This window comes from Panicum hallii, chromosome 8 (assembly GCF_002211085.1).
Source record: "Panicum hallii strain FIL2 chromosome 8, PHallii_v3.1, whole genome shotgun sequence".
NCBI classification, from domain to species: Eukaryota; Viridiplantae; Streptophyta; class Magnoliopsida; order Poales; family Poaceae; genus Panicum; species Panicum hallii.
In genome coordinates this window covers 13,490,662-13,512,962 of record NC_038049.1, presented here as the reverse complement: position 1 = coordinate 13,512,962, position 22,301 = coordinate 13,490,662, and the positions used below count along the sequence as shown (strand labels likewise).

The window sequence follows — 22,301 nt, the reverse complement described above, 5'->3', positions numbered from 1 at the left end:
GATAGTGCAGCGACCTGTTCTCAAAGCCCCAACCAAATAAGAAAGACATGAGAAACTAGGAATACAAATGCCTCAAACAACCATTTTTCACACTATCTAGTAAACTGTGTTGTAGTGGGTGTTTCACCGTGTTTTTGCTTTTCCTACTGTGATGCTCCCGTGATATTAACATGTATATTGCTCTGAAGCTTTTCAGTATAAGTAACAAGGGCTCACTTGTACATTCAAAGTAGAGTAAATTAGTTTATTGGTCCTAACAAAAGTTCGGTTTAGTTTCTTAGTTCCTTTAACTTGCTTATTTGACCTAAAAATGAATTTCGTTTTGGTTCTTGACCCTTCCGTTAATTTGACAAGCTAACGGTGTTAAAAGAAACACGAAATGACTCTTTTACTCTGCGTGCATTAATATTCTGATGCGATGAAATTTTGAGCCCTAGTCATGAGTCGCAAGTACCCCCAGGTTCCGGGTGCACTAGCACAAAGTGAAGTGGCGTAGTACGATGTGAGGCCCTCCTTTCACCTGATGGAGCTCTGGACCAGCACCGTGGTGTGGCGAGCGAAGGGGTGTCGACACGCACCCGCGTCAGCTGCCTGGCTGACGGAGCTCACTCGCCCTGCCGGAAATGTGTATAAGTCGAGCACCGCCGGCACAAGCAGAGCCGCCGCCGTGAGGAGAGCCAGATGCCGACGCATTTGCCAAGTATGAGCCAGGCTCCGGTGGTGGCCGGGGAAAGTTCGTGCTCGTCCGACACGGCGCACGAGGTTGGCCGGTGCCGGTGGTGGCGAGCCCGGGGAGGCTTCCCTGAACGAGCCGGGCCACGGTGAGCCATCGCGAAAGGCACTGGTAATGGTGCGGAGGGCCCCTCTGAAAGTCGCTCGTCTTGACACCTCTGGAATCTGATGCACGCTAGCTATAAACTGTCCAGATCTTTTTCCCCTCTATTTGTAAGACCACGAATATTTTAGAACAACATAAATAGGATTTGTTTTTGAAAAAACATAAATTAGATTTGACTTCTCCATTGCCTTCTGTTTAGATCTTTTAATTGCAAATCTCAAATCTCATTTGGCGCTAGGGGTAAAAGAGTCATTTCACGTTGCTTTTAACAACGTTAAATCGTTTTAAGACCAGATAAGCAAGTTCAATAAAAAAGGAACCAAGAAACTAAGCCAAGAAACTAATTTACTCTACAAAGTAAATGGATACATGGCTGCAGCTGGACGAACATCCGGAGAAAAATATGGCCCCCAGAATTCCGCAAAGAAGAGTTTGCGCTCCCGGGAATCGTTCGCTTCATCTTCATCTATGCTCACCAAAAGGTTAACATGGTACAAATTTGGGTGGCAAAAGGATCTGGAAGATTCCATAACTCGCAAACAATGTCAAGCTTGTAACTTGGTTCCTGCAATAAGGGCATAGGTTGAGAATACTTAAGCAGCCTGTTAGAAACACATTAGTATGAGAAATAACTAACAGAGCCCAGCATGGTATCACAAATGAAGTCTTAAGTATACTAATCGAGCAGTACAGTGGTATTCACAAATAACTAATTCATAAACTACTAGAGCAGCACAGAAGCATATCACAAATAACTCACTCACTAAGAATAACTACGTACTCTATAATCTAACTATAACATATTAACGGCACGAAGCACTAACAGGTAACCAACAATCACAGAGACCAGTAATCGTCGAGCACTAATAAGCAAAATGTACCAAGCTGCAAAGGGGTACCACGGGGCACATACGTACAAGATTGAAAAATTAGAGAGCACAGGGAAGAGCAGGGCATGGGAACAGAGAGCAGAAAGCTAGAACAGATTCTAGGTAAAGGGAGGTTTAGGGGATGGGGGGGAGTTCATTACCCAAGGATGCTTGCAACAGTATTCGGGGAGCACTTTATTCAGCTCAGTGCAAACAGAAGTCAACTTGTCCTTGAACTCCGATGCCTTTGTGGACATCCCTGGTGAGGGAAATAGCGACATCTCTGGTGCCAGCGGCGAGGCGATTGATGACTTCTCTGGTGTGGCGGATGGGGACATCTCCGGTGATGATGATAAGGTGAACGGGGCCACCATCTCTTTGGTGAATGTGGATACCCCCTGTGAGAACCACCACCTGGGTAGGGTGATTGGATACCTACCCTGTGATATACAAATGGGGACAGGCTGGAGGGAGCCTCCATCTCCATTTGCGATGAAAAAGGCACTGAGTTGCATGCTGATTCCTCTCGGAGGATCGTGTTTATCCTGTCCCAATCAGCATCAGAGATCCTACCAGGTTGAGCAAGTAACCGACTCAGGTTGTTGCGCTTAGCAAGGGATAGTGCCATGAGGAATGATGCAAAAGCAGCGTGTTGGGGGTGCTTGGCAGCCTTGGCTGCAGCACTGAAGGGGATGTCCGATGAGCTCAGGTAGATCGTGTCCATAAAGTTGCAGTTACAGTGGTTGAGGAAACCAAAGGCCTCATGGTCCGACATGCAGATGGCTTTATTATTCAAGTTGAAGGTGCCACGCAAGATTGCAACCATGCCAGTGAGGGAACATGACTCCATGCGAGACAAGGCTCTCATGCAAAGGATACCTTGTGGCACTTGAGTGTCGGCATCCTGTAATCGATAGCGTAGACGTAGTATCTATGCTTAAAGTTTTCTTTATTTACTACCCTTTCCCATGGTATGTCGGGGTAGGCGGCAATGGTGATAGCCCTATCCGTCCCTTGTAGTCCCTCACGTTCGGGTTGGGCGTAGAGCTAATAGCCGGATATGCTTGGCAGATCAGGTGTAAGCTGGTGCCCGAAGCAAACGAGTAATAGCTAAGCTTATCTTTCCTGAGAGTCTCTATCCTTAGACAACCACATAACCAGGACCATCCTATCTTCTTTATTTTCCTTAGGTAAATTAGCTAGAAGACCATTACATCTACGTTCCCTGAGGAATATACAATACCCTGAATACTCTCCAGGTGAAGTGCTACAATGGTATATCCGTGTACTTGCAGATTTTATTCATGAATGTTAACAAATACCAACAAGCATTTTTAACGCTGTTGCCAGGGAACGGTTGCTGTAGTTGTCTTCGAATCTAGTTTGCCCATGTATCCTTTATTTCACCTTTATTCTTTTGTCCCTTTATTCTTACGCCTTTTGGCATCTCGCCCAAACTTGTCTATACCCGATGATGTATCATTATACATCTTTTGCTCATGTTTAGACATGGACGTTGCCCTAGATCTCGACATCACCGTAGGAAGGTCGTTTGCTCATAAAACTTCGACGGAAGGAAGGAAATTCCTAGATGGCCTCTTAGAAAACTTTTCCTCCCGTACAAATCATAACGACCCCGCAGAGAGGAACTCAAGTCGAGCCATTAGAGTCCCTCAACAGACAAATCCGAGCCTTTACTCTCCACATCCAAAGGACAGTCTGTTGAGCCCTCTCCCGAACCACGAACACTGAGCAAGAAGAAATTCAACCTTCGGAGTTCGCTTTCCAGTTTGATGATGACCCTTTTGAAAATCTTTGGAATACCTCGAATCATCTCTGCCAAGAAGGAACCACCAATCAATGCTTCTCCTCCCGATCCTCCAAATAAAACATTTCTCATGAAGGACATGAGGGAGGAACGGACGAACAGAATGATACACTTTTCTGAAGCAATTTAGATTAGTTCACCCTCCGCGATCATTCCATGTTCCATAAGGGGAATCCCCGTGGAAGCCCAACTTATCCCCATCATGGAGGGCAATATCATGCCATGTCACTTGACATACACTCTTTTGGGTAGAGTTCCTCTAAAGCCATCCGGCAAGCTCTTTAAAAGTTGTCCGTTGGGACACATCCTTGAATAACGGGGGGTTGCAAGTGCCGTGCTAATCACAATAGACAAAATCGATGTCAACCTAGACTTTCACATCTTTGATATCCTCGATTCTGATCTCCTCATAGGCTACCCTCTAGAAAACCTTCATCATGCACCTCTAGGGAGCCTCTATAAAAAGCTAAGGAAAACAACTTCTGCCACACCTTGCTTAGAAAATCCTTTGGCGAAGACTTTTCCCAAGCAAAACCCGCTCAAGAAGATGATGCATGTATTTCCATTCTTATCCTTTGAGCCTTTCTTCGAGGTCGCAGAGTTTGCCCACCCCAAACATTACGACTTGGGAGAAACCTTTCACCTTTGTGAAGGCGAGTGACCCTCATCATCCTCGACGAGTTTGAGCCTCTTCCCACTAGCCTACATTATGTTGTTCTCGATCATGATCGGGATACAACCATGATCTTCCATGATGAACCTCTTGAGACAGAGAACCCTTGGGCCATGGAATCCAGTGAGGCATTGACTCTGGAGTCCGAAGCAAAGGATTATGTAGATGAGCATGGCAGCTTTATCCTTGAAACACCACCACCATGCCCGTATGGGCATAGCACCCCTCCAGAGTCAGCCACGCTTTGCACCGCGAATGCTTTCAAGGGCTACAACCACCTTAAGGCCCTCTCTAGCAAAACGTTTAGAAGGATGGTTGTAGATGCATATGTTTATTATAAGCATTGTAAATTTTGTGGATGCACTGTGGCACTAATCTTGCAGCTTAAGCACAATCAACGAATGGTGGTGAAGGTGGGAACTACATTATCATTGATAGCTGCAGGATGAAGCCCCCATGGTCGAGCTTGTGACCATAAATGAAGCACTGCTAGGAGATAGCCCGAATTATCATAAAAACATATACTTTTTTTATATAAACCCTTCTTTTAAAATAATAAGAGCAAGTACATGTTTTTAGGATTGTATGCACCTTCGGGTATTTTTGGTCGCTAACCATTTCAGGTTGAGATTAAAAAGAACGAAGGGCATACGATGCCCGAGAATATGATAGCTACAACAACTACACACTTGGTACTCCTTGTTGATGGAACACACTCTTAAGGAGACACCGACATTGCACACTTGATTTTTGATGTCGTGAGACAAAAAAAGTCCAAGTGTGGGGAAAGATTGGTGAGCACCTCGCAACAGGATCCATCCATACCAAGGATGGTGTTGGTTTTGTCTTGCCAAAATAAAGAAGGGAGAAAAAAAGGAGACAAAGAAAAAAGGGAAAGAAAAAAAGAAAAGCGAGAGAGAGAGAATAAAAAAGAGAAAAAAATAAAAAATAAAAAAAGGAGAGCGGAAGAGAGTGAGAGTGAGCCAGCAAGCTCTACACGAATCAAAGGCCACCATGTGTACGTACCTTCAAGCTATGGTATTATATGTCAGGAGAAAATATTTCGCTGCCTGGCTCCACCCAGCCTTGCTCTCGCGCGCGCTTGGAAAGCCTTGTCATAATCCTCATCCACTCCCAGCTTTGCGTAGCTTCGCTCTAGCAGCTCCTGTGTGCATACAAGCAAGAGGAATGCTCCTCTTCCTTTCTAGACTTTTGCTGCTCCACTTCGATTGGCACTTGCTCGCATGCACGAAAAGAGATGTACTTTGCATCTCCAAACCTACAGCATTGTGCCAACGGATCATACCTCCAAGGAACATGGTCCTCACACACGAGGTATGAGTACCACTCGCCTGAGTTGGTGTGGTCAAAGTACATTCCTCCGCTGCAGTCTGCATCAAAATAGAGGAACCATCGACAACCATATGTGACCACGCCACCACTGTAGCAATTTCAAACCATCCATCCTCACATGCTGCCAGTAAGAATACTCAGGTATGTGAAGGTAGCAATGAGTGAGTATGTGTCAAAGAAGTCTTCTCCTTCCTTTTGTGTGTAATCTTTGGCCACAAGCCGAGTCTTGTACTTCTCAATAGTACCATTAGGCCTAAGCTTCTTCTTGAATACCCCCATACAACCAATTGATTTGCAACCATAGGGTTGTTCCGTTAATTCCCAAGTCTCATCGGACAGAATCGAGTCCATCTCATTATGAACAGCTTCATTCCAATCATCTGCATCAGGAGATGCGTATGCCTCTACAATAGACGTGGGAGTATCATCCACAAGGTACACGGTTAAATCATCACCAAAGGATTTTGCAACCCTCTATCTCTTACTCCTCCTAGGAGCTTCACTGTCATCCTTCTCAAGGATTTCCTCATTCTCAACAGAATGCTCAGAAGAATCAATAGGTGTAATAGATTCAGGAGTTATCTCATTTAGGAGTTACCTCAGTAGAAAATCTACAAGTGCTATGCATATCTTTGATATGAATCATATTCTCGAAAAATGTTGCATCATGAGATTCTATTATAGTATCAACATGCATATCAGGTACCTCAGATTTAACTACTAAAAATCTATAAGCAATGCTCCACTGAGCATATCCCATAAAGATGCAATCCACTATCTTAGGCCCCAACTTGCGTTTCTTTGGAATGGGTACATTGACATTCGCCAAGCATCCCAAGTGCATAGATAAGAAAGCGATGATTTTCTTCCAATCCACATATCATATGGTGTTTGATATTTATTCTTGTTTGGAACTCTATTCAGGACATGCTATGAAGTCAACAAAGCCTCCCCCCACCATGCCTTAGATAAACCAGCAGTGTCTAACATGGCGTTAATCAAGACAGTCAAGGTGCGATTTTTCCTCTCAGCAATCCCGTTTGATTCGGGCAAATAGGGAGGCGTCCTCATGAATAACACCATGTTTCTCACAGAATTCATCAAAAACTTTGAAAAAATACTGACCACCACGATCAGACCTTAGACGTTTGATCTTTCTTTCTAATTGATTTTCAACTTCGGGTTTATAGATTTTAAAGTAGTCCAATGCTTCATCCTTAGTTTGCAACAAATAAACATATCAAAATCTAGTAGCATCATCAATCAACATCATGAAATATTTCTTTCCACCTTTTGTCAACACACCTTCACAGATATCAGAATGTACAAGTTCTAGAGGTGCTAGGTTCCTCTCCTCAGCCAACTTGTGAGGTTTTCGAGGTTACTTCGATTGCACACAACTATGGCACTTAGAACCTTTGGTAATGGTGAAACTCAAAATTAAACACATGCTGGAAAGCTGGGCCATGAAACCAAAATTAATGTGACATAAACAAGAATGCCAAAACACTCGCATCATCATTAACACCACCGCAAATATGGTTCACTGACTTTTTACAAAATTCTACAAGGGAAAAGGGGAACAAACCTTCGCTATCATAACCTTTACCAATGAATTGTCCATGTTTAGTGGTGATGTTTCAAACCGCCGACTAGTAAATTTGTGCTTGTGTATCTGGCTCGGATGGTGTGCAAGGAAGACACAAAGGTTTATACTGGTTCGAGCAAAATGTGCCTACGTCCAGTTCGAGCTGCTCGTGTTTTTACACTGGTTTGCAGTAGGGGTTACAAACGGTCGAGAGAGGGAACGGGTTCCCAAGTCTCTAGTGGCAAGGTGCTATGCGAGTGCCTCCATCTCTCAGAGTTCGGTCCCCCCTATGGGGGTCCTCCCCTTCCCTTTTATAAGCCAAGGGGCAGGGGTTGAATACATGAGAGAGAGAAGGAATAAAAAGAGGGGGGGGGGGGGGTCGCCGGGATCCCGCTGCTCTGCTTCCCTTTATGTGGGCCCCATTGACCCGATAGATGATGACGGGGGTGTCCCTATGTGCTCCCTGACGTGATGTGCGATGTGCGCCTCAATAGGATGGGCGGTATGAGCCCCCGACGTGTCTGGTGGGCGACGTGTGCTCCGACCAGACGGGCAGTGTGAGGCCTCGGTGCGTTTTGCTGCTTAAACCCCGGCACAACGGGCGATGGGGGCTCGCCGTGATGGCCTGTCACCTTGGGGGGTCACGTCGAGGCGTGCCCTCACCTGTTCTCATGTTAGAGGCTTGACCTCTCATGTGAGCCTTCACTCCCACAGGACCCTGAGGGTCCCACGTTCCTGAGAGGCTGAGCCCGCGCCCTCAGGGTCGGGCGAGGCGCAACCCTTCCCACTGGGGTCGGATGAGGCCGAGCCTGCACCCCTGGGGTCGAGCGAGGCGCCTCATGCCCTGCGTCTGGGCCTGATGCTAGGCCGTCGAGGTTCCTTCAGCCAATGGGCTGTCCACGGCCACGTAGCTGCCCGATCAGACCGAGCTGCACAGTTTGGGAGGGCTAATCCGTGATTAGCTCCCTAAAGAACGTACTTTCGGGGATCCATGATGTTCGCCCCCGTCAGAAGCCCCTGAGCCCTTGCGTGGCTTTTAAGAGCCGGGCGGTGGCTTCACTTTACCCGGGCATCGTCTGTTGTGCCGGGCCAAATGCGTTCCCAGCCTTGCATTTGGGTTAACGTGGTTTGGGTGTGTTCTCTTCCTGCCAGGCTCATGTGGGTGCACGCAAGCGCACCCACTGGGTGTAGCCCCCGAGCCTCTAGGTGAATCAGAGATTCTCACAGAGGGTTCAGCTGGCATGCTCGCCCTTGCATCCTAATTGATGCGACCGTTAAGAGATCTCCCTCCGCTTGACTCACGTGGGTGCGTGCGAGCGCACCCAGTGGGTGTAGCCCCCGAACCTCTAGGCGAATTAGAGATTCACGCAGAGGGTTAGCTAGCGTGTTTAGAGGGTACTCCGCTATGATACCTTGGTCCAAGCACCCCTTCGTCGGGTCTTCTTTCTGCTGACTGCGGCCGTGTTAGCGCCATAATTTGACCAGAATAGGAGGTGGGCCGAAAGCAATGTGGGCTGCAACAAAGTATCGTGACAGGTTGTGGAAACGGCCCTGTGCAGGAAGAGAAGGGCCCAAAGGGGCCTCGTATCCAGTAGGGTTAGTTTAAACAGTAAGGTTAGAGATAACTCGTAATCAGTTAGGGTTAAGTCCTTGGACTATAAATATGTATCGTGCAAACAGAAAGAAAGAAGAATCAATCTCCTACAATTCACGGCGCACCGCCACCCCTGTTCTAGGGTTTTTCACCAGGTAATTGCCGTGCCGCCCTGATCATGCCTAGCATGATCAGGGCGGCGTAGCTCTGATCTACTATTTTGGTATTGCTCGTGCTGAAGCGTTTTTTATGGCGAGTAATGCTAGTTGTCCTTTCGTTTATGATTCTGCAGTAATGTATCGTGATAATTTTAATCTGTTGAGTTGTTTCAGAAGCGATTAGCTGTGCTTATACATCTGGCTGTGTAAAGCACAGCACCTTGCCCTGTATTTATCTAGTAGATTTGATCTGTTACGGTAGGCCTGTGTATTACGGAGGTTTGGCTCAATATCCATACAAATAGGCCTTTCAAACGAGTTGAATGTTCCGGCTGTGTGATTGGTGCTTTGCGGTAGCCTAAGAAGGGACTGTTCCGGGAATCGACTTCCTGTCGGGTCTTAGGCCTCTGATTAGATGGACGCTTTGTTCATTGATCACACATGTTAGGCTCAGCCACGCGTAAGATGTTCCGTTTGTATGGTGAGAATCGTACCGGCGTGGATCAGATTAGCTAGTCAGGTATAGGGCGAGCGTTCTTCTCTATTATACATATTCATGTAATTATGGGTATTTTGACCTAATAAAGGTGCTATCGGCTACTTGCAGTCGATTCTGGGAGGACCTAGAGCCGAGCACGGCTCGGGTTGATGTTTTATTGTGTATGTGTATGCAGGAAAAGCGAAAGTGACATCTTCATCACCTTCCTGATCGGGTATAGGTCAGGTGGCATGCCAGGTACTTCATCAAGCCAAGGCGTGTGCCAGGTTCTGGGCCGTTGATCGAGGGACCGGGGCCCACCAGCCGTCCCGGCAGCCTCCCGGCTCCTCGTGTTGCCTGTCATCTCTCGCCGGTGGGATTTGATCGACAACACATTCTGGCACGCCTTGTGGGACCATCTGTTCGACTACATTAATGCTCTTCATCGACTACTTCATCAACTGTGACCGTTTCGCCAGTCACCGCCTGCTTCAACAACCTTCATCGACCACTTCGGTTGCGACTACTTCAACCCTCATCTTTGGCTACTTTAAGTGCCAAAGATGCCGAGCGGCAACCCGATCACCTACGAGGAGGTTTCTGAAGAACATAAGCAGAAGTACGATGAGTTGAAAGAACTCTTCGAAGCCGACCTTATTGGCTCTTTTAAAAGGACTCGACATCATGGCATCAGATGGAAGGGATTCTCGCCCGAGGGGGCATTGGACGAGGTGGATCTGTCTACTCCTTTTGAGGAACGGAGAAGGGCTCTCCGTCAAGAAGTCAACTACATGGTGGCTCACTCCCTGCACCGTCATTCTGAGAGTTTGGTGAATACTTTGGAGCGAGTCTCGGTTCGCGTTGTTCAGGAAATTATGAAACACCAGTACTCTCCAGCAGGACCTGCTTTGGGAGGACATAGGGGAGAAGCATCCCACCAAGCTAGGCCGCCAATACCTTTTGCTCTCGCGACCCCAGAGCCACAAAAGTCTCCAGCGTATGTTGTGTACAAAGTAGGAGGCGATCCTGCAGATCATCAGTTCTTCAGCGAGCCTCCCAAAGGAATTCCACACGGTTATGTCTGTGCATACATACCAGATGGCAACGTATCAGGGCAGCTTATACAGAGGACTTCTGGGGAGAATGTAGTCGATGCAGACAAACAAGCATGGCTAGCTACTTATGCTACAGGGCCGAGTCATGGCAATGCGCACTCGGCCCCTGGAATGCAAACTGTGGATCAAATCACGACGATACTAAGAGATCAGTTTGGGATTTTGCCAAGAAGGCGAGCGATCGGCTACACAAAGCCGTATCCAAGTGAATACGACCTAATTCCCTTACCTCCCAAGTATCGGCTTCCTGAATTCTCTAAATTCAGCGGGGCAGATGGTGCTAGCTCAATAGAGCATGTAAGCCGATACTTGGCCCAGTTAGGGATGATTTCAGTATCAGATCCAATGCGAGTAAGGTTCTTCTCGCAATCTCTCACGGGGCCAGCCTTCGGGTGGCACACGTCATTGGGTCCCGATACTATCAGGACATGGAAGTAGCTGGAAGAACAGTTTCACATACAATATTATTCAGAAGCTGCTGAAGCTGGGATTGCTGATCTGGCTCAGATCCGCCAGAAGCGTGGAGAAACAGTGGCAGAATACGTGCAACGCTTCAGGGAGGTAAAGAATAGGTGCTACTCGACTAGAATTTCAGAAAAGGAGGCGGTCGAGTTGGCTTCATTGGGATTGGCTAGGCCGGTTAGAGATTTGGCTTTTCAGCTAGAGTTTACCTCTCTGGCTCACATGGTGCAAAAGATGACAGCATATGAGCAGCGTCATCCGGAAGTCTACCAAGATAAGTTCAAACGTCAAGTCGCAATGATTGATGCAGAAGATTCAGATGACTCCGGTGATGACCAAGAAATCGCAGTCGTGGAGTGGACACGGGGGGCAAAGCCTGTGCCGTGCAGATGGGTGAAGTCACAGGGGCCCTCGAAGGGGTTCGACTTCGATGTAACCAAAGTAGAACAAATATTCGACTTGTTGTTGAAAGAAAAACAGCTAAAGTTCCCTGAAGGACACAAGCTTCCAATGGCCCAGGAGTTGCAAGGCCGAGCATTTTGCAAGTGGCACAACTCCTTCACCCATGGTACCGGAGATTGTAAGGAGCTCCGGAGACAGATTCAATCGGCTATAGAACAAGGCCGGTTAATTTTAGGACAATATGCCATGAAGGTTGACACCCAGCCCTTTCCAAATGTTAACATGGTAGAAGGGTATGACCGATCCACCCGCCGACAATTGGATTTCACGTTCGACATCAATATGGCAGGCCATGCACCTCGTAGTCGAACGGAAAAGAGGGAAGCAGAGGCTGATTCTGGCAATCGGCCCCAGAAGGGAAAAAGAGGCTATATCACAGAGGAACAAGTCAGACATATCAGAAACCAGCGACCAGTCTCTTCTCATTTGTTAAGGAAATACGAGTACCAATATCAGCAACGACTCCGTCACGAATCAGTTGAAGAAGAATATGAGAATCGCACTGGGAAGAAACTGAGGAGACGGGAAGATACTCAAGACCACTGGCATTGCCCGTTCTTCAGGTATTGCTGGGATTCCGGTATGAATCGACTTCCCACTATGGAGGACTACCCAGAGTGCAAACCTCGGGCACGAGAGGGAGAAAGTTCGGTGTTCTGACGTCTGGGACCGATCCAATCTCGTCAGGACCAAGTCAAATCTCCACAAGGAAACAGTGTTCCTGAAGAGGAGGATAGGTGCCATCGACATTGTTGGTGTCGTGATGGACTTAGTCGATCTTAGAAAAGAAGGGTGCAACGGCTGCGCAGCCTAGAAGAAGCCGAAGACAGTATCTAGAGACGCTGCGGAAGGCACGGCCGGACCTGGCGGAGAAGGTTCGTCACAATCAGACTGAGGAGACACGCACCTCTAGAAGAGTATGGCGCCCCAGGAAAGCAGAAGCCGATGCTAAAACATCGGCTGATGTGCATATGGTGTTTGTTCTGCCCGAAGAATTCCATGCACCAAGTCGAAGAGAACTACCCGTGGCCCAGTTGGACTTAGGGCCGCGCCCTGTTATATTTGAAAAGCCCCAGGAAAGGAGCTACAGGCATCTCAAAGCACTATACCTGAAGGGCTACATCAACGGGCGACCAGTTAGCAAAATGTTGGTCGACACTGGTGCAGCAGTTAACATCATGCCTTACTCCATGCTATGTCGGTTGGGTCATTCAGTTGGGGATCTAATCAAAACAAATATCACACTGAGCGACTTCAATGGGCAAACATCTGAGGCGCAAGGAGTTTTGAGCGTAGAATTGACGGTGGGGAACAAGACGGTGCCTACTTCTTTTTTTGTCGTCGATAGCAAGAGCTCATATTCTGTTTTACTGGGAAGGGATTGGATTCATGCCAACTGTTGCATCCCTTCCACAATGCACCAGTGTTTGATTCAGTGGGACGGAGATGAAGTGGAGGTGGTCTATGCGGATGATTCTGCAGAAATTTCGCACGCCGCCATGAGTATATGGGATGCAGAAGATCAGGAGCCTATTTCAGGAATCAGTTTGGAGGGCTGCGACCGCATAGAGGCTACAAAAAACGGAGTAAGGCTGGTCTTATCCACCGGCCTTATGGACTAGATATAAGGAAATTAGAGCAAAAGGCCGATCCCCGCGATCGGCCCCAAAATTTAGACAAGGATGCGTTTCCGTTCATGATCTGCTGTAATGAAGATGGAGAAGTCTATTCCCACAAAAGGCTACGAAATCATACCACGTTGGCCAATCCGTGCGATCGGCCAAATCCTTTTCCACCATACCCTTTGTCTGTTTACAATATTGATTTAGAAGACGATGGGAAGTTAGGATACGGGTTTACGTCTGCAGATGAGTTGGAAAAAGTCGATATTGGTCCTGGGGATAAGCTGCGACCGACCTTTATCAGCAAGACATTGAGCCCAGAACTAGGCGAGCCGATGGTAACATTGCTTAAGGAATACCCGGATTGCTTTGCTTGGGATTATACAGAGATGCCCGGGTTGGATAGAAGTATCGCTGAACATCGGCTCCCTCTCAAGCCAGGGTTTCGTCCGTTCCAGCAGCGAGCTCGACAGATGAAAGACGAGGTTCTCAAGGAAGTCAAGAAAGAAGTTGAGAAGATGTTAGAAGCAGGCTTCATCAGGCCGTGCAGGTACGCTGAATGGATTTCCAGTGTGGTACCTGTGCAGAAGAAGGACGGCCGATGGCGTGTCTGCGTGGACTTCAGAGACCTTAATAGAGCAACGCCAAAGGATGAGTACCCTATGCCTGTGGCCGAAACACTGATCAACGCGGCCGCAGGGCACAAGATGTTGAGCTTCATGGACGGCAACGCGGGTTACAACCAGATTTTTATGGCCTCGGAGGACATCCACAAAACTGCATTCAGAGTCCCAGGCGCGGTGGGATTATTCGAGTACCTGGTAATGACTTTCGGGTTGAAAAACGCTGGCGCCACGTATCAGAGGGCTATGAATTACATCTTCCACGATTTAATTGGCAAACTAGTCGAGATCTATATCGATGATGTGGTAGTAAAGTCAAAATCAGTCGAGAATCATTTGAAAGATTTGCGACAAGTTTTAGAACGAACCAGGAAGTTCGGTCTCAGGATGAATCCGAAGAAATGTGCCTTCGGAGTTTCGGCCGGTCAGTTCCTTGGGTTCTTAGTGCATGAACGAGGAATTGAGATCGGCCTGAAGAGCCAAGAAGCTGTAAAAACAATGGTGCCACCCACTACGAAGAAGGAACTCCAGCAACTTATTGGCAAGATTAATTTCATTAGAAGATTTATTTCAAACTTATCAGGGCGGCTTGAGCCATTCATGGAACTGTTGAAGATCAAGGCCAATGAAGAATTTCGCTGGGGGGCATCACAGCAGCAGGCGTTCGATGAGATCAAGGAATATTTGTCTGCACCGCCTGTATTGGTGCCACCTCAGCAGGGTAAGCCCTTTTACATATATTTGTCAGTTAGCAACAAGTCTATTGCTTCGGTCGTAGTACAATTGCACGACGGCAGAGAAAGGGTTGTGTTCTACCTCAGCAGAAGGATGATGGATGCGGAAACCAGGTACCCAGAGATAGAAAAGTTATGCCTGTGTTTGTTCTTTACGTGTACAAAGCTCCGCCATATTCTGCTATCCGCCGAAGCAATCGTCATCTGTAAGTCAGATGTTATCAAGCATATGCTGTCGGCCCCTGTGTTAAAAGGCCGGCTCGGGAAATGGATGTTTGCGTTATCAGAGTTCGACATCAGGTATCAGCCCGCGAAAGCGGTCAAAGGGCAGGCACTGGCGGATCTTATTGCGGAAAGAATCAACACTAACATGGCAGTGCTGTCTGTTAAGGCTTGGGCCATGTATTTCGATGGATTAGTCTGTGGAGATGGCTCCGGTATCGGCATCTTGCTCGTCTCGCCTCGGGGGGCAATGTATTCCTTCTCATTCAGATTGCCGACCCCTTGCACAAACAATCTAGCCGAATATAAAGCCGTTCACAAGGGTATGGAATTGCTACTCGAAGCTGGTGCCGAAGCATTCGAAATCTTCGGGGATTCCAAGCTGGTGGTTTCTCAGCTCACCGAGGATTATAGATGTGACAGCGAGGTGTTATTCCCGTTGTGGGTACAGTGCCAGGAGTTGATGGCCCAGTTTAAGTACATTAATTTCTATTGGATCCCAAGGGCACAGAACGCCGAAGCTAACGATCTGGCACAACAGGCTTCGGGGTACAAGATCACGGACGAAGAAGTTGATTCCCAGGTGCACTTCTTGGACCAGGGCGATTGGAGAGCCGATATCTTCAATTACTTGAAGGATCCGGCTCAGGGGGCACCCAGGAAGATACGATACAAGGCAATGAGGTATGCCCTCGTAGGAAACGAGTTGTTTTATAGGACAATGGAGGGGCTGTTGCTCAGGTGTTTAGGGCCGGTCGAATCCAATCGGCTTTTGCATGAAGTACACGAAGGTACTTGTGGCACTCATCAATCCGCCCATAAGATGAAATGGCTGATTAGACGAACAGGGTATTATTGGCCAACAATGCTGGAAGACTGCTTTAAGTACTACAGAGGATGCCAAGCATGCCAAAGGTTCGGGAAAATATAGATGGTACCAGCATCAGTAATGAACCCTATCATCAAACCTTGGTCGTTCAGAGGCTGGGGTATGGACATGATCGGCAAGATTAACCCCCCATCGAGTAAGGGCCATCAGTTCATTTTGGCCATCACGGATTATTTTACTAAGTGGGTAGAAGCTGTTCCTATGAAGTTAGTAACATCAAGAGATGTTGTCAATTTCGTCAAAGAACATGTCATTCATAGGTTTGGGATCCCACAGACCATTACAACGGATGGAGGTTCAGTCTTTATATCAGATGAGTTCAGAAGATTTGCTGCTAGTATGGGAATCAAGTTGATCAGGTCATCTCCATATTATGCACAAGCAAATGGCCAAGCCGAGGCATCCAACCAAAGCCTGATCAAGCTGATTAAAAGAAAGATTGATGAGCACCCGAGGCGATGGCATGAAGTATTATCAGAGGCATTATGGGCTTATCGTATTTCATGTCACGGAGCGATAAAAACTTCACCATATAATCTGGTATATGGACAAGAAGCCGTATTGCCATGGGAAATTACGGCTAGGTCAAGGTGAATAGAGTTCCAGGATGATCTGACTATTGGAGAGTACGCTGCATTGATGAATGACAATGTGGAGGATCTGACAAAACTCAGGCTGTGGTCGCTGGAGAGGATCAAAGAAAATAAGGCCAAGGTAGCCCGTGCATACAACAAGAAAGTTAGACCTAAGGAATTCCATGTGGGGGACTTGGTGTGGGAAGCGGTGTTACCATTGGGAACGAAAGATGCAACTTATGGTAAATGGTCTCCAAATTGGCACGGGCCCTATAGGATTGATCAAGTTCTACCGGGGAATGCATATATGCTTGAGGAACTAGATGGTGTCAAGTTCCCGGTAGCAGTTAATGGTCAGCACCTCAAGAGATACTTCCCAAGCATGTGGGAAGATGAGTAGTAAAGCCGGTGTAGTACATCAGGCTGGAAGCTGACAAGATCGAGTACTTTAAGGGAGAATAGAGGCAGGATTAAGGCTCGAAGATTGAGTAGCCGATGTGGAGCCATCGATCCTAGAGATGTAACCCTCACCTTGGTTTGGGCTCAGGGGAAGTAGTAGTAAGGGATAATTTTTGCAAAATATGACTAGGTCCCTTTATCAAGTACTACTCGACAACAGAGTCTGCAAAGTACTCGAGTCTTTGGCAAAATCGGGCTCCACGTAAGGATCGGGTCCGGGTCAAGATGAAAGAAGAAGTCCGATGCGATGCCATCGGATCTTCATAAAGTAGAAGGTGCGAAATTTCAGTTGGCTAAGAAAAGTTCTTTATACAAGGGTCGATACAAAAGGAAGTCGATCAGAACACTTCAAAATGAAAGCCGGATTACCGGCTCTATGCCTAGTGGATTAAAACCCTACGAACTACCACCAGTGGGTCCCTAGGATCTTGCGACGCTTAGACTGGGGAGATGAGCTGGAGCTGCCGTCGTTGCCGCTGCTGCCGCCGCTGGTGCTGTCGTCGTCATCATCATCACTGCTCGAACCAGCGTCGTAGCTGGTGTCTTCACTGCCTGCCGAGGTCGATGATCCTCCGCGCAGGAACCCTCCTGCCACCGAGTCCTCGTCGGTGGAGAGATCTTCGGTGTCCTCTACGGAGGAGGAGAAGCCGCTGTCCCAGGAGTCCTCCTCGACTTCATCCAGGGCGTCCTCGAGGAGGACCTGGAGGTCCTCATCGCTGGTCAGAGATGCATCGTCTTCTGACCAAATGCTGAAGTCCCATTCCTCTGCGTCCCAATGCAGAGGAGCGAGGGCATCGTACGACGCCATCAGATTGGGCTTTGGCGCCGCTTCAGAGGAGCTTTCGGGGTCGGAGGAGATCGATATGGGCGAAGAAACGGAGGATGAGAGGTACCCGAAGGAGGAAGGGGTAATGTCGGAGGACGGTGAAGTGTTGGAGGCGACGGAGGAATGAGAAGCCATGGTTGAGGAAAAGAAGGTATGGCGGTGCAAGCAGAATGCAGGAGGGAAGATGAACCGCCGGCATCATTTTATAGAGCGAGGATGGAAGGTGAAGAGGCGCGGTATCGGATTTCAGGAAAGAAGCTGAAGAGGCGCATCTGAAAGGCCGAGCGCAGAAGTCGAGGCGGCGCGTCCGATGGCAGGGGAAGCGGTACGAACCCGTACAAATGGTGGAAGTTGAAGAGGCAAGTCAGAGGAAAATGGTTTTGAAATTATTATTTCCAAAACCAGGGGGGCAGGTGTTAGCGCCATAATTTGACCAGAATAGGAGGTGGGCCGAAAGCAATGTGGGCTGCAACAAAGTATCGTGACAGGTTGTGGAAACGGCCCTGTGCAGGAAGAGAAGGGCCCAAAGGGGCCTCGTATCCAGTAGGGTTAGTTTAAACAGTAAGGTTAGAGATAACTCGTAATCAGTTAGGGTTAAGTCCTTGGACTATAAATATGTATCGTGCAAACAGAAAGAAAGAAGAATCAATCTCCTACAATTCACGGCGCACCGCCACCCCTGTTCTAGGGTTTTTCACCAGGTAATTGCCGTGCCGCCCTGATCATGCCTAGCATGATCAGGGCGGCGTAGCTCTGATCTACTATTTTGGTATTGCTCGTGCTGAAGCGTTTTTTATGGCGAGTAATGCTAGTTGTCCTTTCGTTTATGATTCTGCAGTAATGTATCGTGATAATTTTAATCTGTTGAGTTGTTTCAGAAGCGATTAGCTGTGCTTATACATCTGGCTGTGTAAAGCACAGCACCTTGCCCTGTATTTATCTAGTAGATTTGATCTGTTACGGTAGGCCTGCGTATTACGGAGGTTTGGCTCAATATCCATACAAATAGGCCTTTCAAACGAGTTGAATGTTCCGGCTGTGTGATTGGTGCTTTGCGGTAGCCTAAGAAGGGACTGTTCCGGGAATCGACTTCCTATCGGGTCTTAAGCCTCTGATTAGATGGACGCTTTGTTCATTGATCACACATGTTAGGCTCAGCCACGCGTAAGATGTTCCGTTTGTATGGTGAGAAGCGTACCGGCGTGGATCAGATTAGCTAGTTAGGTATAGGGCGAGCGTTCTTCTCTATTATACATATTCATGTAATTATGGGTATTTTGACCTAATAAAGGTGCTATCGGCTACTTGCAGTCGATTCTGGGAGGACCTAGAGCCGAGCACGGCTCGGGTTGATGTTTTATTGTGTATGTGTATGCAGGAAAAGCGAAAGTGACATCTTCATCACCTTCCTGATCGGGTATAGGTCAGGTGGCACGCCAGGTACTTCATCAAGCCAAGGTGTGTGCCAGGTTCTGGGCCGTTGATCAAGGGACCGGGGCCCACCAGCCGTCCCGGCAGCCTCCCGGCTCCTCGTGTTGCCTGTCATCTCTCGCCGGTGGGATTTGATTGACAACAGGCCGAGAGCAGCCTTTGCAGGCGTCGGATCGTCCGGCACAGGTTCTCCAGCTACGCCCATCCTTGCTTGCTTCGGGGCTCGCACGACGCCCGCCGCCTGCTCCTGTCTCAGTCACCGCCCGCTCGCCCCGTCTTATCCCGTGGTGGACCGTCGGGCCTGGAGTTGTTAATGGGAATCAGGGCATGTATGCTTTTTTAATGTTGGTCGTTTGGTTTTGGCCCATCCATCCTCACGGCAACACCCTGCACTGGCACGGCTATAAATAGCGGCACTGGGATTCTAGTTGTTTCACCAAGTCCAAATCGAAAAAACCTCCAACAATGCATGGTAGAACTAGGCGTCCTACAACCCGGATTCGGCTCGTTCGAGCCGGATCTCGGTCCTTCATCGGTTGCTGTTATTGGATTGACTACGAGCGGAGGAGCATGAAGAAGGAGAACTCGAGCGTCCAGATCCTTGGCTTCACCTTCGTGGGTCGGTTGCCTTGGTTCAGGTGCTGGTTCCTTGTGAGGGCGAAGGCGGATTCATTGTTCTTCGTGAAATCGTTGGGTAGTTGGCGGCTCGCCCATGTCTCCCTACTTCCTTCCTATAGTGTCAGACCTGGGTATACAGGACTGTCCATGTGGCGTACTTCTCCTAGGATACGGGATGAGACATGGCCCACGCCCTACATCTGTTGTAACTACTCGTAGTGCAGTAGGACTACTCATACGTAGCAAAACTAGTCGGACACGGTAGGAAACTACTCGAGAAGTACTCAGGTAGGACTCCTGGGCTTGTACCCGACTAGGACTTCCATGTAGACCTGTCCTCCCAGACTATATAAGGGCGGACAAGGACACCCCTCAGGGGCCCCCTCAGGGAATCACCTAGGAGATCACCCGATCACCATCAAAGGCAATACAAACCACACAGGATGTAGGGTATTACGCTCTTGGCAGCCCGAACCTGTCTAAAGCTTGTGTTTCTTGCACCTTCGAGTTCGTGATCTTGGTGACACCCTACCTACAAACTCACCACCTCGAGGTATCCCTCGGTGGGCGTGGCGGTAAAACACCGACAGCTGGCACGCCAGGTAGGGGTGTTCATTGAGCATCCACCGGAGAATTCGATGGCATCTTTCAACTTCACCAGCGCTATGCTCGACAGGGGCACAACTTTCATCTTCGGCTCCTGGATCTGCGTCGCCAACGGTTCAGGTGGCTTCAATAGCCACCTAGCCAACTCCAGGGAGCTGGAGGCCTCTTCATCAACTCGAAGCAGCGATCTCGATGAGATCATTGACAACCTCGACAAGTTGTTGCTTCCCGATCTGGCTTTGCAGATCGAAAAGATATCCGTTTTCGACGCGATTTCCACTTGTGACGCACCAGATCTTGTCGGATTGGACTCAAACTGATCTGAGGAGACCACACAATCTAAATCCCTCTCCAACTTGGAGGAGGATTTGGATTTGCTGCTCAAGCTCAAGGACGTGGGAGCCACCGCTTGTCGGGGACCCTGTTTCCGACATCCACTCGGACTCCAACAAAGTGTACTCCTCGCGCAGTACTACACCTTCAAGCCGGTCCCGAGAAGGACTCGGAGATGAGGGAGCCACCGCTCATCGGGCAGCCCCCGCCTTTGAAAACCACTCGCAACCCGATGGCCACACTGATTCATTTCTAGGCAGCCATATAGATTTAACCATAACATCAATGCCGCAAGGACGTGTTGGGTACTGGAAGGGCTTTGAGCCCTCCGAACTACTCGATTACGAGTCCCGCCTTGTGGCCTTCACGCAGGAACTATCCATCAGGAGGGCAGACCTCTCTCTACCATCACGGAAGAGGGAGAAAGTAGCACAGAGCTACTCAAGTACAGCCTTACAGCTAACCACTCGCCGGATCGTCAAGTCTTCATGGCCTCCCTTTGCAATATGGAGGACGACGAGCTGGACCCCCAATAGGACAACGAGCAACTCGTGGACGTCTTAGCCGATGAGCCTATAGCTGATGCTCCCTAGGATGAAGATGAGGAGCACTGAAGGATCCGACGGGTGAAGAACGCCAAGCGTGCCCAGCGCAGGCGCAATACGCAGAATCACGCCCACGAACCAAGGGATCTAAACAACGCTTTCGCTATGGTCGCGGATCGGGAGTACCATTCGCCGATTGGCGCCATCACAGAAGCAGCCGTCTTAGCTCAACAACTGCCACCCAATCCTAAGATACAACGACTACAGTATCTGACCCAGCGCGTGCTCGTGCAACTCGATGGGCAACATCCAGTGTCTTCCACTCGGAATCAGCCCTCGAGGTCTAAACGCCATGGTGATACCGCACTGGTTAGTCGCACCCCCGGAGGAGGCCTCGAGAGCCGGAGGAACGATAACCGCCAGCGCAACGAGGGCCACCCGTCCGCGCGTGGCAACAATGAACAAGAAGTACAACAATCCACTCGCAACCAGCATGGTGCAAGGCATCAAGGCCAAGATCCACTTGAGGCCAACCTTCATGATGCTCCCACGATCGACCTCAGGCAGAAGATCAACGAAGGTCGCGATGCGCGGAGTGTTATTGAATCAAGGAGAAGGGACCGTACCGATAATTTCCATGACGACGACAATAGTGACCGTTTCCCGCCTTCACCACCAGCATCACCTACAAGTCCTATCCAAAGGACTTCAAACCAGTCAGAATCCCAAAGAACGATGGTAAGCAAGATACACGCTAGTGGATTCAATACTACTCTGTTGCTATCGAAGTTTCAGGGGGATCCAACTCCACCAAAGCTCTTTACTTCCCGGTGGCTCTGGAGTCCGCACCCCTCACGTGGCTTGAAAGCCTCAAGCCAAACTCCATCGACTCATGGGGGGACCTCAAACGGGCCTTCATCGACAATTTCCATGGATCCATGATCAGAGCGGGTACTCGCCATGATCTGTGCTAGGTGAAGCAAGAGATGAATGAGACCTTGAGGTCCTACACCCCGCGTTTCTTCGAGACACGCGCCACCATCGCCAACATCACCGATGAGGATGTCATCCGCTGCTTCCAGAACAGGCTCTTCTCAAAGCACACGTACCACAACTTCGGGCGCAATCGCCCGACTACTGCGGTAGAGCTGCACAACATGATGGCTCGGTGGGCTAACCAAGAGGACGAGGAGAACAACCGGTTCCTCAAGCGCAACCATGACAAGCAAAGCAATGGCAGCGGCCACTTCGACAAGAGCTAGCGGAACCACTCAGGAAATACCCGAAAGCGCAAGCCAGACCATGAAGTCACAGCTGTCGAGCGCAATCTGCATGGCAACAAGTTGGGGAACAATGACTCGGAATATGAGAAATTCATGCACAATCAGTGCCCGATACAC

General features: G+C 48.7%; 1 protein-coding gene across 1 annotated transcript; it reads right to left on the bottom strand.

The window, feature by feature from the left end:
- Positions 1-16,945: 16,945 nt before the first annotated feature.
- On the bottom strand, positions 16,946-17,503 carry LOC112903617. Its single transcript, XM_025972861.1, has one exon. It carries the CDS (start codon positions 17,501-17,503, stop codon positions 16,946-16,948), a length of 558 nt encoding a protein of 185 aa, XP_025828646.1.
- Between the last annotated feature and the right edge of the window lie 4,798 nt (positions 17,504-22,301).

Coding starts and splice junctions, on each gene's coding strand:
- LOC112903617 (XM_025972861.1), bottom strand. CDS start 17,503: ATGGCTTCTCATTCCTCCGTCGCCTCCAACACTTCACCGTCCTCCGAC.